At 35.7% G+C, this 18,798-nt stretch overlaps 1 protein-coding gene across 2 annotated transcripts; it reads left to right on the top strand.

Moving 5' to 3' along the window:
* The first annotated feature begins 2,125 nt into the window (after positions 1-2,125).
* Positions 2,126-18,319, top strand: agtrap (angiotensin II receptor-associated protein). 2 transcript variants are annotated; one of them, XM_026220769.1, is made up of 5 exons: positions 2,126-2,291; positions 2,982-3,016; positions 3,406-3,517; positions 3,981-4,182; positions 9,474-11,408. In XM_026220769.1, the coding sequence occupies exons 1-5, from the start codon at positions 2,265-2,267 to the stop codon at positions 9,545-9,547; spliced, it is 450 nt and encodes a 149-aa protein (XP_026076554.1). In that variant the 5' UTR covers positions 2,126-2,264; the 3' UTR covers positions 9,548-11,408. The 2 variants fall into 2 exon arrangements, with proteins under 2 accessions (XP_026076554.1, XP_026076553.1); XM_026220768.1 differs by lacking the exon at positions 9,474-11,408 and adding an exon at positions 16,330-18,319 and having other exon boundaries at positions 2,131-2,291.
* The last annotated feature ends 479 nt before the right edge of the window (positions 18,320-18,798 follow it).

Genomic DNA, 18,798 nt, shown 5'->3' with positions numbered 1-18,798 from the left:
AACATATATAATTAGCCTATTTTAGTGAAAAAGTGGAATGCTACTTTAAAGATAAAATTTAGGTAAAAGGTATGTTTTGCTTAATTAATTAATTAATTAATTAATTTTTTTAAAGAGTTGCAGCTTTGACATTTTACATCCTGAACTAACTGCTTGTCATAAAAGACTCAAATTATGGACATACATGTCTGCAGTGTCCTCTATGATTTAATATGTTTGATATGTGTGTGTTATTTTTTCTGAAGGTTGAGCACACCACATGACTTTAATTCAATGTTAAAAGAATTATGCGTACAGAACTGTTTAAAATTAGCTCCTACAAAGATCAAATCAAAAGACGTTACCTTCCTTCCTCTTGTACCATGAAACTGTAATTCAGCCTTCAAAAAAAAAAAAAAAAAAGCATCACATTCTTCAAGCTGATGTATTTTTGATGCAGTCTCGTGCTAGGCTTGGAGTGAGGCCACAGAAATAATATATCACATTCACACACATCCAGATTGCACAACACCGTCACCTCAGAAGCTGCTTTGACTATAAAACAGTCAATAAGCATGGGATATGAGTGAGGAACAGAGAAAGATGATGAGGAAGATTCTACCTGATTTTTAATATCATGTGTATCAGTACAGGTATGTGTTTTCAACATATTCTGTAGAAAATGTGATCCTTCCTGAACATAGCACCAACATGTTGGAATTAGCGGCATACAAATGCTCAAATTAACTCAAATTAGGAGTTTGTTCAAACCCTAAGAATGAACAAGAGTAAAGTTGCAGACACGCTACATTTTTCATCCATTGGCTCTCCTATTTCTGCATTTAATAGGAAATAAAGGTAGGAAATGCATGTCAATGTAAATTCATGTGGATTTTGGTGCAATCTGAAGTATTACGTTTATTGAAATCTGACCTGCAAATTTGCATCAACTGAAGATATCTGACCAATAGAAGACCTCTAGGCAGAAATAAAAGGATGAAACCATTAAATCTGCAGATTTGCACCTTTTGCAGTATATTTTTACATTTAGATGTACTACAAACCATCCATTATCCATAGAAATTGTTCACGTTCAGTCTAGTGTCACTGAGGCTTAACACAAAACGTTCTGCATATTTAGATTTTCGAAAAAAACGTATGATTTATAATCTATTTTCCTCATGTTAGCCAAAAAACATTTGTTCTCCATAGAAAGACCAGGACCACACACACACACAGCTACAACTTATATGTATCATAATACTGTAATTTGTGAAATATATATATATATATATATATATATATATATATATATATATATATATATATATATATATATATATATATATATATATATATATAAGAGGTCAAACAGGAAGATGAACCTTTCTGCCAGACTCTCAAACAACAAAGTAACTAATTTCCCACATGACGTGAAAACCTTGCAAAGTAGCTTTTGGTTCCTCTATGCTAACTGAGCAGATCTGAGCTGTTCGTCAGACTTAGTGTCATATGCTTCCAATGAACTGTCCCAGGTGTTGGACCACAGCTGGCTAATTGGACCAGCAGCATGAGCTGTCAAATTTGGCTTTATTATATTTAGTAATTTCATGTTCATAAGTGTGTGTGTGTGTGTGTGTGTGTGCGTTTGCTTGTAGGAGCATTTAACAAATAATTTATGGGCACAGGCTATATTCTATTTAGTTATGAATGAACCAAGAGGTATGTGGAATTTATTTAGTTTGTTTCTCCTATGACAAGTCTTTAAGGACTGTGTATTAAAATAACAAAATGATGGGAGCTGAAGAATAACCTGTCTAAACTCTTAGATACATTGATATTTTTCTAGAGCCAAACAACATACCCAATGACAGAATACATAAAGGAAAAGTAAAAAAAAAAAAAAAAAAAAAAAAAAAAAACCTATGGATGGTTGGAAACAGTATAACCCTTTTCTGCATTGAGATAGTTATTTACATTTCAAATTTTGATTTGAAGCCTTGATCTATCCTATAGCTTTCAGAAAACAAGATTTGATTGTAAATATGTACCAGGGTAAATCTAGAAAACTATTATGCTCTCATATGTCCAGATTGAGTAATAAGTTGTGGGAAGTGAAGTCACATGGCTCTGGTCAGGCTGGTGTCACATGGTTTATGTTTGCAGTCACTTCAGAGAGCTTGGCAAACTTCTGTTACACAGTTATGATGAAAGTGTTTGAGGCTTCCTTTGAGAAATACTGAAAACTACAGAGGGACACTAAATCATAAAGGAGCAGTGAAACTATGGAAATACCAGCCATAAATCTCAAGGTAATGTATCCATGTCTCATTATGTTTCGTTTAGTTTGTGTGTTGTACAGTGAGTACACTGATATAAAAAGAAATCCATTGCTAAATGATCCATCAAAATCTTAAAGATAAAAAAGGTCATTGTTGTTTTATTTATAATATTTCTACACTTTATGATACAGGAAACATTAATTTTGTTAGATAATTTATTATTAACTTAATTATCTATTGCTTATTACCTATTATCTATTATCCATTAAAGCAACTTTTTTGTCAGTTTTGTTACATTATTTCCTCAGTTGTGCTTTATTAATATCTTATTATTATAACCAGAAACCAGTAAGATTCTGAGTTGATATAGTAGTGCTGTAAATACATACATTTTCTTCATTTGGGACAGAATCGTTCTTTTGTATGGGTTCATTTGCTCATCATATGAAACACATTGCATTTATTACATTTATGTAATAAAGAGAGCGGAATATTAAAGATATTTATATTTGTTTTGGGCACTGTGAATTTTAGAGATGCCCAGATCATAGGTGCAGCAACAATTTTCAGCATGTAAGCCCAAAAAGGCCCATGACTAAATACTTACTGGGTTTGATTCACGGCCTATGTGTAGAGAACATATTTGTACATTTACTCATGAGCTGCACTGTGTGTGAATGTGTCTGTGTGTGTGTTTGTGTGTGTGTTTTTTCTCTGCAGGCCATCGTGTTGGCTCACTGGTTACTGACACTCTGGTGAGAGTTATGGTCCTTTTGCATTTCTAGTTTGTGTTTTCCCACACTAACCTGAGGAATTTCACCATTAGCAAAACTTTATTATCCAGTTCTTAGTTCAGCAGAAATGGAAATTCTTCTTCAGACTAGAAAATCCAAGCCTTTAAATGTATGTGTATAACATCTAAAGCCATGTTCATATTGTATTGTATAAAAAATAAATTATTTGATCTCTTCTCTCAGTTAGTGTTGTACATTTCATGTAGTAGCAGCTGAATCTATGCACAAATATTCTTTGCATTTAGTTGGTACTTGAAGCTTGAGTGCTCTGACTGTAGAAACATTGCATATTATAACATTTATGTATGGATAATGTTTTACACTTATTTTACATGTATGTTTGTATGCAGGGCATGTTCGTTTCCCTGGCTTCCTACTTCTTATGCGTTGGGGAACATGAGTGTTCTTGCAGTGGGAGTGTGGGCCATTGCACAAAGAGACTCCATAGATGCTGTATTAATGGTAGGTGTGACTTTCTTCATCCAAGATTAACTTGATTTTTAGGGCATGAAGGCTTATAAAGACAAAATTCAATATTGAGGATAGATTGGAAATCTACAGATTGATTCTTGCATAGCCAGAATTTTGACTATAAGGTCTGGCCCAAATTACAGTTACCTGTTGGTATAAACCACCTTCTTAGACAGAAAAAGAGCATCTGACTGACATGTAAAGCAAGAAATTACAGTTTGTTTGGTTTTGTGTGCCATTTAGAGTTGTTTATCTGAAATAGATTGTGTAATGTGTGTAATGTGTAATAAAAATCTCTGTGTCCAACTCCTGGAAGTTGTCTAAAGCCAGCCAATCAAATTAGATTTTATAAGATGGACCATGAGCATGATGAGATTATTTTTTGACCTTCTTATGTGTTTGTAGATAGTCTATTTGTTATACTAATATTTGATTTCTACTCTCCTTCATTTAGTTCTTGATTGGCTTGGCAGTGACCATCCTGACTGATATTGTTCATTTTGGGCTGTACTATGCGATTGCTGAAAGGGGAAAAACTGACTTGTTCCGCTTTTGTGGGGGCATGGCTATCCTGAACCTGCTGCTCAAACCTGTTTCCTGTTTCTTTGTCTACCAAATGTACCGTGAGCGAGGTGGCGAATACAATGTCAACTTTGGTAAGTGGGTGACCAAAGGCCTGGGAGAGAAAGACTAATGGGTGATTGATTAAGTTTGGTTCAGAGTGCTTTCTGATGCATGTGAAAGTCTTTCTGTGAGGTTTAAATGCCAGCATTGTTTGCTTTGGTTTGTTTAAAGCATTATTGAGACTATTTATGCATTATAATTAATAGGCCACTGATTGTGGAGTACAAGCAGAGCATTTCACTCAAAATTGCAAGCAAAATGAATAAAAAGAGGAGTGGGTAATTGAGTTTTAGGGCTGTACTCAAAGCAGATGTCTCTGACAGAGCGGCCCACACAAAAGACAAGACAGACAGCTTGACTGACCTCTGCAGTCTGAAAAACAAGGCTTGGGCCTAGGGAATCAGGCCAGTTTCGACTAATTCTGTTAATTTCTTATTCTCTGTATTTTAGCTGTTTTGTTGAGATCTTAATCCATTTATATAGTTTAAGGATTATTTATCAAGGTCTTTTATTAACCAAGTCCGACATATTGAATGATAGTAAAAAAAAAGCCTAAAAAACTTGCATTTGTTGCACAAAAATTACATGTGTTTTGTTGTTGTTGGATATCATAGACTACTTGAATGATTACAGTATGATACAAATATGGACATAACATCTTGAGCCCTGGAGCACTCTAACTGAGGACTCCTGTAAGCATGAGCCAATAATAATCCCAAGCCATTTAGGCTGAGGACTACTGTACATAAAATAACCCTTTTCATCTATAGGGTGATAAGTTAGATTTAAGCAGACATAATATGTGTCTGCAGGGCAGGGATGTCCAAGTTCTAAAACCTGGTAAAGGTACATGGCAACAACCAGCCAGTGGCTGCACAAATATCACCAATAGAAATCCTGCTGGACCAAGCTCAGAAGGTGGCCATTCCTTTGGTGGAGTGGGCCCTCAAACCCATAGAGCACTGCAAGCCTGCTGAAGCGTAAGCCATGGCTATAGAATCCACTATCCTGCCTCTGCTTTGCACCCAGCAGCCCGTTATAGTGGCCTCCGAAGCACACAAAGTGCTGCTCTGAGTGTCTAAACAGGCTCGAGTGCTTAACATACAGTCCGAACCGGGTAGAGTGGATTGGGACCCTGCTTACCATCTGAATTGAGGAGCCAGAAGAGTGATGACTAGTGGTCGACCGATATTGTTTTTTTGACAGCCGATGCTGATATCTTGGAAAGCAGGGGGGCCAATAGAAGTGAAAGTGAAAGTGATGTGACATACAGACCAGTATGCTGACCCATACTCAGAATTCATGCTCTGCAATTAACCCATGCAAAGTGCACACACACAGCAGTGAACACATACAAACCGTGAACACACTCCCAGAGCAGTGGGCAGCCATTTGGACCCACTTTATATTAAGTGGCCTTAACTACTATGTACTTACATTTTAATTAATAATTTAGTACAATGTACTTATTGTGTACATACATGTTTTTACATTGTACTTATATTAAAAAAACTACTTGTAATTACATCTGTATTTAATTTCTTTAATTACATTGATAACTACACTGTTGACCCATACTTTACACCTAAACACACCCTTAAACTTACTCATACCTCCAACCCTCTCCCTGACCTTACCCCTATCCCAGCTCAATAGCAGCAAAAGTGTTTTACAATACAATATGAAAACAATAAGTACATTATACTTATTTTTTATGTAAGTACATAGTAGTTAAGGCCACCTAATATAAAGTGGGACCCCATTTATTGAAAATTTGAAATCATTTGACAATGGAATAAAAGATAAAGGTGTAAAATAAACATACTTTAGATGACAAAGTAATTTTCACAAATAAATAAATATTTAATAAAGATATAATTCAAATGGAAGTTAACACTGTAACCAATTATTAGACAGACTTCTATCCATAGTAGACTGAACTGTTAATTGTGACAGAGAACAAGAGGGAGATTGTGAACTGTGTTCTGTGTTCTCAATGTCATCAAAATAAAAGTCCCGCCTCAAACACATCGGCCAAGCAGAAAAACTTATCAGCCGATGCTTATATTTGACTTTTTTTTTTCAAATATAAGCATCGGCTGATAAGTTTTTCCGATATATCGGTCAACCACTAGTGTTGACTTGTGCTCTAACAGAGGGGAGAGCACTTTCTGCATATAGCTTTTACTCAGTATGAGGAAGAATCTACAGTCGTTAGGCCCAAACTCAAGACAGGAAGCACTGACTTGACAGGGGCCACAAGTCAGCCAACTGGAGCGGCTCAAAGCAAGGGTCCTGTAGGGCCCTGGGGACTATAGACATGTCCCAAGTTGACATAGTATGAGGACGAGGTGGGCTCAGTCTCTGAGCTCTCCTCAGAAACTTAAAGACTAAATTGTTTCTTCTGACTGATTGGGCAGCCATGATTTGAATGATTCGCCGCGGTGGCTGTCACATATAATTTGAGCGTGGAAGGGTTGCAGCCTTTATCCATCAGCTCTTGTAGCAAGGTTAACATGTGAGACACATCACAAGATGATGAGTCCTCTTTCCATGCTGTTCACCAGTCAGCAAAGACTGACCATAAAACATCTTGTAGATCTGCCTGCATATGAACTTCTCTCATTGAGAGGAGTTTGCCTTGTACCCATAGAAAATTAATTAAGCCAAAGGTGGTGCTGGAGCCATGGCCATGGCCATCAAAACTGGCCATTATAAAGGGCCCTTCTGAATGAAGGATTTTAAAGGGTATAAACTGATGGACACTTCTGGCCCCCATGATCCTTTGCACAGGGAAGTTGTTTGGTTTCACAGAGTTTGACTTAACCGATAAATGCATGTATAGTATTTTTCTATACTACTGTCATATTTATATGGTACATTATTATGGTCAAATCTAAATTGTACTCCAACAAAAATACAGGTGCTGGTCATATAATAAGTTGATTTATTTCACTAATTCCATTTAAAAAGTGAAACTTGTATATTATAGTCATTCATTACACACAGACTGATATATTTCAAGTGTTTATTTCTTTTAATTTTGATGATTATAACCGACAACAAAGGGAAATCCCAAATTCAGTATCTCAGTAAATTAGAATTTAACTTAAGATCAGTTTTGGGGTAGTTACTAAATTTTTTTATTAGTTACTAGTTACTAGTTACTTCTGTAAATTGTAATGGGATTACTTTACTAGTTACTGCATTTGAAAAGTAACTTCACTACTTATTACTTATTCACTACTTATTACACTACATATTACTAATTCTGTTTTATTTTTTATTTTTTTCTCAACTCCTTTTTAATGGTTACATTTAATTTTATTAATCAAAAAGCTTGTCTAATTAATTTATACATTTTCACAGCAATTTATTAAAAGTAAAAAAAAATTTTAGGGCCCTATGAAATGTTTTATTTTTTCTTCACCATATGTTAGATTTTTTTTTTAGCATGTGTCATTATTTAAATGCATAAAACAACTTCATTTATAATTTTTTCTTAAAATAGCCTTATTAAAAAAAAAATTCCCTCAAAAAATTCTGTTGTGTATTTACATTTTTCTGGTTATCAAATGAAGGCATAAAACATTAATTTAGATGTTCTTTTAATTATTGAAAATTAAGCAAGCTTTATTTTTTGGTAAACAGAGGGGATTTACTATTAAAAATAAAACATGGAAGAAATGTTAAGCAGGAGATGCTTTAAAGCTAGAGAAATAGAGGTTTCCCCAATAACAGCTGTAAACAAAGCCTTTTGGAAAATGGTTTAGTTTTAAAATCGTAGTGAGTCTCCAAAAATAAATAAATGTATGGGAAACACATCCCACATCACAACCACCTGAGTCCAACTTCAGTCTACTCATCACCTTAACTTTAACTGCGTTTGCAGAAGGCACCGCAGCCAGACCGATATGCACAACACAGACTGGAAGTTAAGTTAGTTAACTTATAAGTTAACTTTTCGCATGCACCAGTTGAAAGTTAAAGCACAGCTGTGCGATTGCTTTACGTGCAATGTTGGGAAACGCACGTCAAACAATAATGAACGATTGTAAAATTACTCGTAGAAAACACTCTTAAGCGTTAAGATCTGTCGTTATCGGGAAACCCGGCCCAAAACTTTACACACAGGCAAACACGGCATGTATAACACAGGAAAGCGCACTCCTATAGTCTAGTAAAGTAGTGTAGTTACCAATATTATTAGTGTAATGCGTTACATTACTTCGTTACCCAAAAAAGTAATATAGTTACTCTAATTCATTACTTTGTAACTCGTTACCCTCAACACTGCTTAAGACCAATACAAAGAAAGGATTTTTAGAAATCTTGGCCCACTTAAAAGTATGAAAATTATAAGTATGAGCATGTACAGCACTCAATACTTAGTTGGGGCTCCTTTTGCCTGAATTACTGCAGCAGTGCGGTGTGGCATGGAGTCGATCAGTCTGTGGCACTGCTCAGGTGTTATGAGAGCCCAGGTTGCTCTGATAGTGGCCTTCAGCTCTTCTGCATTGTTGAGTCTGGCATATCGCATCTTCCTCTTCACAATACTCCATAGATTTTCTATGGGGTTAAGGTCAGTCGAGTTTGCTGGCCAATTAAGAACAGGGATACCATGGTCCTTAAACCAGGTACTGGAAGCTTTGGCACTGTGTGCAGGGGCCAAGTCCTGTTGGAAAATGAAAACTGCATCTCCATTTTGAAGCGAGACGCTTCTGACGATGTCTGTTGTTCAAGAGTGGCTTGACACAAGGAATGTGACAGCTGAAACCCATGTCTACGCCTGTGCCTCCTTAAGGTGACGAAGTGCATTCCCAAAAAAAATATATAGTTTTTTGACCCCTACACCCTTCATTCCTTCCTAGCTCTCACTCCAGAGGGTAAAACCTTTGAAGGGATTAGGGCATAGGGATGAGCCATTTGGAAAGAACACAGGGATATACAGGTTGGCTCCTCCCCTTTTGGCGGTTGAAGTGCCATTGGTTTGTGCAGCTACACAAACATGGAGAAATCAGGCTTCAGTATCAGAGTAAACAAGAGATTCCCAATAAGGGAAATGCAGTCTGCCGTTATTCTTTTAATCCACAAATGAATATCCAATAATAGAGTGTTACCGAGATAAAGGAAGCAGTATTTGATTGGTCATGTTATCTCCACCTATCAGCATTAGAAAGGTGTGTGTAAAATCCAGGCCTATTTTGTGTGTTCATCATTTATTTATCATCATTGTGTATGTTCCTGTCCTTCATAATCTGTCTTGACTTCCTGTCTTCATTTACTGCCCTGCTTGCTGTTGTCTTCTGTATCTGTCTCTCAGACCTGGAAACCTCCGTGGACAGTCGCTGCACCACAGATAGTGCTGATAGCACACTGCTCAGCCGTCGCTACTGAACCTTCCTTCCTTTTCCTCCTGCAGTCCTGTTCAGCTTCCTCTAAAACAGGAAGTTGCCATCCCTGAGCTGCCGTGGTGTATTTTATGTTGACTCATTTTCATCTTCTTATCTTCTTCACATTACTTCTTGATATTTATGTTTTTTAGCACTTCATATTATTTCCTGCATTCTAATGTCTTGTGTAAGTGTTTTTTTGTTCTTTGTGCATTCTTTTTTCTTGATGTTCATTACATTTGTTTACTCTGTGTGTGTGTGTGTGTGTTTGTGTGTCTGTGTGTTTACATGAGGTTTCAGTAGAATCATCAATTCTGTTTTCATACCCAGAAAATTACAGAATTTAGAGAGAAAGAGATCATAGATCGCATCACGCACACAGAGAAACATTCAGGAGCACAGACACATTGCTCTGCAACTTTTAATAAAATAGAGTTATATACACTGGATCACTACATTATATTCCTCTGCAAAAAAACGATGTATAAATCACTGTTTAAGTCACCTTTATTTATATAGTGCTTTAACAATAATGATTGTGTCAAAGCACTTTACAGTATTACATATGAAAATAGTGTCAATAATGCAAAATAACAATAGTAAACACTCAACTTTAAGTTAAAGACAGTTCATCATTAAATTCAGTGATCAGTTCAGTTTAAATAGGATCTGTGCAATCAAGTCGATGATATCGCTGGATATTAAGTGTCCCCTACTAAGTGTAGCAGAACGGGAGGAGAATAATACAGCAGGAGTACCAAAACCCTAAGGTGATGCATTAATGCTGACTACGCCACCCCTTTAAAGTGAGGGGAACTAACCACTTAACAGATTTTAGACACACAGGTTTGCTACCAGGAAGGGCAGAGACAAGAAGGTTTTAATGTACACTAATGTTTATTAGCTCTATGGAGCTAAACAACTACGACTCAATACAACACACAAAACAAAATGACTAGATACAAAATTTGCTGGCCAGACCAAACGAGTAGTTAAATTCCAGGCTTCAGCAAAGTCACATTGTCCAGAGGACTCATCTGCTTCTTGTGGTCTTCTCCTGGTGACCATCTAGGAGACAAGGTCTATAATGGGGATCTGTCTCTGTGGTGCATCTAGTTGTCCTGGTCCCCGCTGACACTCAGGGCTGTAGAGGTCCTCTCTAGTTGCTGATCCACCATCTGGGCTGGCTACATACTGGATCCGGGTAACTGCAGTAACCACTAACATTAGCATAGATGCCATTCTTCTAACGATGAAGCAATTACATTGTCTCTTTTTGAAAGTGTTCCCAGTTCCAGTTGTCACAATTAATGCAGCCTAGAAATCCTTTAACAGATTTTAATATTAGAAATATGTGTTATGTGTAAGCCAGGTTGAAGACGTGGATCTTTAATCTAGATTTCAACTGACAGAGAGTGTCTGCTTCCCAAACAATATTAGGTAGGTTATTACAGAGTTTTGGCGCTCAATCTCAAAAGGATCTGTAACCTGCAGTTGATTTTGAAATTCTAGGTACTGTATTATCAAATTGCCAGAGTTTTAAGAAAGCAGTAGACATGAAGGATTGTAATGCAATAAGAGCTCATTCAAATACTGAGGTGCTAAACCATTTAGGGCTTTATAAGTAATAAGCAAGATTTTATCTATACAATGTTTAATATGGAGCCAGTGCAGTGTTGACAGAACCAGGCTAATATGGTCATACTTCCTGGTTCTCGTAAGAACTCTAGCTGCTGCATTTTGGACAAATTAACGTTTCTGCATGTGGCATTGAGTTCATAGGTCGTAATTTAGGTGTACAGGTGCTTCTCAATAAATTAGAATGTCGAGGAAAAGTTCATTTATTTCAGTAATTCAATTCGTATTAAATAAATTCAATGCACACAGATTGTAGTAGTTGAAGTCTTTGGTATTATTATGATTTTGGGTCACATTTAACAAAAACCCACCAATTCACTATCTCAACAAATTAGAATATGATGACATGCCAATCAGCTAATCAACTCAAAAAACTTGCAAAAGTTTCCTGAGCCTTCAGAATGGTCTCTGACAATCATTGAACCCTTCAGAAGGAAGGAGTGTAAGTCACAAAAAATCATTGCCATAAGCTGGCTGTTCATAGAGTGCTGTATCCAAGCATGTTAACAGAAAGTTGAGTGGAACGAAAAAAAAAAGTATGGAAGAAAAAGATGCACAACCAACCAAGAGAATTGCAGCCTTATAAGGATTGTCAAACAAACTGGATTTAAGAATTTTAAAGAACTTCACAAGGAATGCACTGAGGCTGGGATCAAGGCATCACAACCTGTCCTCTAACCAAAACGCTTGTATAGGTCGTTTGTCAAAATCCCTGAAATACGACCCATCAGAGCGTATACTACAATTGCGCCCCTATCGGCAAAAGGTGGTTTTCATATTAATGTTTTGTACTCTTTTATTTGCACTCTGATTTGCATTTCGTGTAGCTCAGTTAGTAGATTATTGTGTTATACCTTGATATGCAATCATGCTATCATAGGGAACGGACGTGCATGTAAAATGTATATGCTCAATAAATCATAATTTAGCATGATTTCTGTGAGCATTAGGTTTAGGGGTGGGGTTAGGTGCGTTCATTCGAATGAATAAGCCACCTAGTAAAATATGTATGAAATACTATGAGATAGGTGTAAAAAGTCCACACATTGCATTTAAATAAATGTGCATTTTGATTGGTAATGACGTTATACGTATTTCATGATGACAGACGCAACACGATAATGTAATAATTTTTACGCCCGCTAAAGGCCACTTAACTTTAAAACGAATATATAGGTTGTAATAAGGTGCTTGCACAAATTACCTATATGGTCTTTTTTTTGGAGGACAGACTCAGGCATCAAGAGCCATCACACACAGTGTGGTGTCAATGAATTTGGATACAGTTGTCATATTCCTCTTGTTAAGGCATTCCTGTACCACAGACAACATCAGAGGCGTCTTACCTGGGTTAAGGAGAAGAAATGGACTGTTGCTCAGTGATCCAAAGTACATTTTTCAGATGATAGCAAGTTTTGTATTTCATTTGGAAACCAAGGTCCTAGAGTCTAGAGGAAAGGTGGAGAAGCTTATAGCTAAGTTGCTTGAAGTCCAGTGTTAAGGTTCCACAATCTGTGATGATTTGGGGTACAATGTCATCTGCTGGTGTTGGTCCATTGTGTTTTTAGAAAACCAAAGTCACTGCACCCGTTTACTAAGAAATCTTGGAGCACTTCATGCTTCCTTCTGCTGATCAGCTTTTTGAAGATGCTGATTTCATTTTCCAGCAGAATTTGGCACCTGCCCACACTGCCAAAAGCACCAAAAGTTGTTAAATGACCATGGTGTTGGTGTGTTTCACTGGCCAGCAAACTCACCAGACCTGAAACCCATAGAGAATCTATGGGGTATTGTCAAGAGGAAGATGAGAATCAAGAGACCAAACAATTCAGATGAGCTGAAGACCACTGTCAGAGATACCTGGGCTTCCATACCACCACAGCAGTGCCATAAACTGATCACCTCCATGCCACGCTGAATTGAGGCAGTAATTAAAGCAAAAAGAGCCCCTACCAAGTATTGAGTACATGTACAGTAAATTAACATACTTTCCAGTAGACCAACAATTCACACATGTACAGTAAATTAACATACTTTCCAGTAGGCCAACAATTCACTAAAAATGTTTTTTTATTGGTCTTATGAAGTATTTTTATTTGTTGAGAATTGGTGGGTTTTTGTTAAATGTGAGCCCAAATCATCACAATTAAAAGTACCAGAGACTTAAACTACTTCAGTCTGTGTGCATTGAATTTATTTAATACATGAGTTTCACAAGTTTAGTTGAATTACTGAAATAAATGCACTTTTCCTCGACATTCTAATTTAGTGAGAAGCACCTTTATATTTTTTTGAGATGGAAATATGCAGTTTTACAAATGCTAGAAATGTAGCTTTCAAAGGAAAGATTACATTCAAATAGCTCACCTAGGTTCCTAACTGATGACGAAGAACTGACAGAGCAGCCATCCAGTCTCAGACAGTGTACTAGGTTATTACATACGGAGGTCCAAATAATTACCACCTCTGTTTTTTTTTCTTCAGAATTTAGCAGTAAGAAATCACTTATCATCCATTTTTTTACATTGACTATGCATTCCGTTAGTTTTTCAGATTGGTATGTTTTGTCGGGCCGCAAATTTCTATGGAGTTGAGTGTTATCAGCCAAACAGTGAAAGCTAAAACCATGTTTCCTGATGATATCTACTAGGGGTAGCATGTAAAGTGTGAAAGTAATGGCCCTAGTACTGAGCCTTGAGGTACTCCATACTGCTCTTGTGATCGATATGATACCTCTTCATACACTGCTCGGAATTGATGGTGGTCAGTTAAGTATGATTTAAACCATGCTAATGCACTTCCACTAATGCCAACAAAGTTTTCTAGTCTATGCAAAAGCATTTTGTGGTCAATAGTGTCGATCGCAGCACTAAGATCAAGTAGCATTATAGAGAGATACAACCACGATCAGATGATAAGAGCAGGTAATTTGTAACTCTCAGTACTATGAAACGGTCTAAATCCTGAATGGATATACAAACAGATACCATTTTTCTCTAAAAAGGAATATAATTGTGAGGATTACCTTTTCTATTAGCTTGGATAGAAAAGGGAGTATAGAGATCGGTCTGTAGTTCTTTGGGGTCAAGTTTTGTTTTTTTAATGAGAGGCTTAATGAGGTTTTGGGGTCATATCCTAATGACAATGATGAATTAATAATAGTCAGAAGAAGATCTATGACTTCTGGAAGCATCGCATGTTGTTGGTTTAGATGATTTAACAAGTTTATACAATTCTTCCTCTCCTATGGTAGAGAATGAGTGGAACTGTTCCTCAGGGAATCCATATCTATATCTGATGTGATACTATAGCTGACGGATGCTTGGTTACACTTTTATCTCTAATAGTAACGATCTTGGAAGTAGTTCATAAAGTCATTACTGCTGTGCTGTTTGGAAATGTAAACACCTGTTGATGTTTTATTTTTTGTTTAAGTAAATAAACTCACAGCTTCATTTGTAGAAATGACAATGGTATAAGCGGGATAATGTATAGCAGGTGGTTTTTGGCCTCATGTTGTGCATTAAAATCGTTTAAAATTTACTAGCCATGCATTTCCCTTACATAATGGATTTATATAATTCTAAATATTTACTGACCATGCATTCAGGTTATTTACTTGCCTCTGGCCCGGAACAGTAGGCTCCATGCACCCCTGCAACTCGATATACAGAAAACGGATAAAAATATTTAGTATATTTCCATTTTCATGGTTAAATTATTATTATTATTATTATTATTATTATAATAATAATACGGCAACATGTCACATAGTCTCAAAATAGTTTGCTAAGTTGTCTCTATTGAGCACATCATCTACTGTATGATTAAAAAAAGCAAGGATTTCTCTGTATGACAATACTGTGGTGTGAGGAATTTAAGCACCTGACAAAAGATCTTAAAATACAGTAAAAGGTGCCCTTATACTGAAATAAAGGGATTAGGATTTACTTTGATTTACTTTCACTGAGAAATTGACAGAAATTGAAAGCAAAAGGAAGTAGTATTTGGTTGGTCATGTTAATCCTCTGGAGTTGACAAATGCACGTTTTGATGCATTTTTTCTTTTTAATTCCCATAAAGGAACTTAAATTCGGCAGTTTCATGTGTTAAATTGTAAGTTATTATAAAGTGTTCAAGAGAAAATAAAGTTTTGGGTTGGTTGTAAAACTGGGTGCGGGGTCTCTGTGTTGAAACCTTACAAGAACATTATTAAGGACCGCACCACGTAAACCAGGCATTATTTTCTAGCTGTATGTAGTATTTTATGCCTGAATGGTCACAGAAGTGCTAATTTACTACACTGTCTTACCAGTCAATATTTGCCTGGGTTTTTATTGCACTATATAAGATAATTGTGTTATTTGAAATGATTTATTGACCCTTGATTTTTCAAGTTGTTTTAATAAATGGAAGCAATAGCAAATTGATCCTTTTTCTTGAATGATGTTTTGTTTTTAAAGAAGCACTTTCTCATGCCTGAGATATCAGGCCTATAATGTAATTGAGAACATTCACCTCTGTGCCTGAATGCCACAGTGAAACCATCTCTTCATTGGTATTCTGTTGAGGTGTGATGGGTTTTCTTCAGTTAATCTATCAAAAGGGAATCTTCAGGGAGAATAAAGAAGATAAGGCTAGCATATTGCTCCAGTGCTACCTGTGTACATTACATATGCGGCAGATATCCAGGAATTATATGGTGTGTACAAAAAAATATGTAAGTTTTTTGTTTTGCAATAAGTGTTTAACTCTCATTAACATGTGCCTGAATGTTGAGCCCAATCTCATGGAAAACATGCATTTGTAAGAATTCATATGAAGAGAATCAAACTAAATATATATATACTCACCCCTAAACCCCTAATTGCCAATGGGACATACAAAAATGAAGGAATGAAGGAATGAATTCATACAATTTGCAAAAATGTAAAACAGTTACTAACTGCCATTAGATTGTGTTGCGATGTTCCAGTTATGCAGCTGAGGAATGCCATTGAGTCTTTTTCAATTAGAATGCAATTTCTAAAACAAGTACAATTATGATGTATCTTATAATCACAATATATTTTAATAATACAAACTGAAATTACTGTTGAGTAATTGCAATGCAAAATTTCACAGTTTGTTTTTATCTTTTAATTTCAGGTTTTCCAAAGATAACTCGAAACAGAGATGCCTACGAGTCCATTGACCATCAGGACCAGTCTGGTAGCTCTGCCAGCTCCTACAACCAAGCAGAAGGTGGCAAACCTGGGCCAAGTCCCTACTAAACAAAGACCAGGCCCAAAATATAACCAACCAGCTTTCTCTGCTACCAAGGCCATAATGTATAAGGAATTTTTGATTGGTTTATGGAAGTAATTCTTTTTAGAATTTTTTTTTTTTTTTTGTATTTCGTGGATAGATAGTACAAGCTTCAAAAACATGAACAATAGTCTTTAGCAAACTATTTAAACAGCTGTACATTTAGTTGTTTTTTAGCCTGAGGTTTGTGAAGCTCATAATGTTCAAGTGGTGGAGATGGAGTTGGATCTCGAGTTGTAGTTGGTGCACCACTGTAATAGCTGTGATCTTACATGGTAACTTCCCAGGAACTGTCCTCAATATAAAGTGGACACCAACCACAATGTATATGTAAAGCCTAATTTACTGGCCACTGCTGTGTAACATCAGAGTAGTTACATGATGCTAATATAAAGTGTAACACTTTCTTTACCAAAAAGTGCTAATAGTCCTGATACACATTTGTTTTTTCATTACCAAAAAATGTTACCAATGTCCTGTTACACATTTGTACTGACACACACCATTCAGTGGGTTATTACATATGTGTAGTTACACAAACATTACAGCTGTAGATACTATGTACTAATGTGTATTTACACTGTGGTTACATAGTATACACATCTAGTTACTATGTAAGTACACCAGTATTAGGGATATTTAATATAAAGTGGGACAGATTCTTGTTACACCATATGCCATGCAATCTGTTCTATATTTATGTAGTTCAATTAATTCACTTATTTATTTGCTAAGCTGCTAAATTTGGACATCTGAGAATTGCGATTTGCTCATTTTAAAGACATATAAAAGTGGTAAATTTGATCCAGGAATGACAGAAATGCATTTAGATAAAAACAATTATTTAAAGGAGTGTGAAACAAATATTAAAACATGGAGATTATGTCTTTTAAAGAAAATTCTGATACCAATCACCAGATCACCAGATGCTCTGTCACCAGATCACCAGAATTGTAAAAGAATTATTTCACATCAATGTTGTGTTCCATGTTCGAAAGAAAGTCATGTGAAATTATAAAAGCATTTTATTTTTGGCTGAGCTATTCCTTAACACAAATGTGAGTGTTATCTTAACAGCTTTAGAAGACAATAAAATTTTACATGTATGTACTTTTGCAGAATAATCCAGTATATTTACATGAATAGGAAGGCAGTATTGTCATATATGTCACAAGAAGTTATAATTAAAATCATTAAATCCTAAGAGAATAGTTAACTTCCCTGTTCACATGTATGAGAATTGAGGAAGTTCAGGGTGCTGAATGAACTGAAAGTAGTAGAATGGCTGATGCGTGTACAACTTGAAGTCTTTTTCTCCAACAGAGGGTGCACTGTGGCTCATGAAGCACCATTCACACTTCAGCTGTTGTTGTAGCTTGGTGTAATGTTAAAGGAATCATGTGAAAACGTGGTTAGGTGGTTAGGTTTAATGATCCTCCGCTTATTCATTTAAAGTGTTACAAAACATAAAAAACACAAAAAGGAAGAATAACTGGAACCATATATTTACATTTGCTTTCAGTCATTTATCAGATGCTTTCATCCAAAGTGACTTACAAATGAGTACACCAGTCAGTTTATTATAATTATTATTTTATTCTGCATAAAAGAAAACGTAATAACCTAATCTGAAATGCATTTTGCTAAAAAAACACTTAATTTAGCAGTCTCTGTGAAATATCACATAAAACGTTGTCTGTTTTGAATACTTTAGCAGATTCCTGTTGAAATTAATGCATTTCACAAGCGAAAAATTGATGAACAATGGTGAATGTGACCGTACCATTATTATCAAAACCAAACAGAATAAACACGGCAATAAATGGCTTTATTAATATGGCTTCATGTGATAATTTGATAATAAGATTTAATGACATAATCCGCTTAGAACAGATGTGCATTTAAATGGAAAAAAAACCTAACATAAAAGGTCAAAACTGGTATTATAATTTAAAAGTATGAAAATAGTCTCTTATTTATCATTTCTTACTAGTAGTATGCAGTAAAAGAATAACAAATATCCTACAAATAGATATAATAATAATAATGAGGGTTACATACCTTAATTTTATCTTATAAGAATCACATCATGAAAAAAATATTACATGCAATAGAATTATTAACTCTTTCATTGTACAGAGAGCAAAGAACATTTACATTAATCATCATTCAAAATCATCAAAAAAAATATAAAATGATCAGTCAAGACAATTCAAGCTATCTCAAAATGTCCCATTATAAACACTGAAACTGTTTACACTCTAAAATGAATATCTTACACTTACATTTGAACGCATTATATCTCAATTC

The sequence above is a fragment of the Carassius auratus genome, chromosome 36 (genome assembly GCF_003368295.1).
Source record: "Carassius auratus strain Wakin chromosome 36, ASM336829v1, whole genome shotgun sequence".
Taxonomy (NCBI): domain Eukaryota; kingdom Metazoa; phylum Chordata; class Actinopteri; order Cypriniformes; family Cyprinidae; genus Carassius; species Carassius auratus.
This window is presented reverse-complemented; position numbering and strand designations above follow the sequence as displayed.

Excerpts from the sequence above, each read along its gene's own strand:
- agtrap (XM_026220768.1), top strand. The coding sequence starts at position 2,265 with ATGGAAATACCAGCCATAAATCTCAAG. Across the intron at positions 2,292-2,981 it reads TACCAGCCATAAATCTCAAG|GCCATCGTGTTGGCTCACTG; the intron begins GTAATGTATCCA and ends TTTTCTCTGCAG. Across the intron at positions 3,518-3,980 it reads CCATAGATGCTGTATTAATG|TTCTTGATTGGCTTGGCAGT; the intron begins GTAGGTGTGACT and ends TCCTTCATTTAG.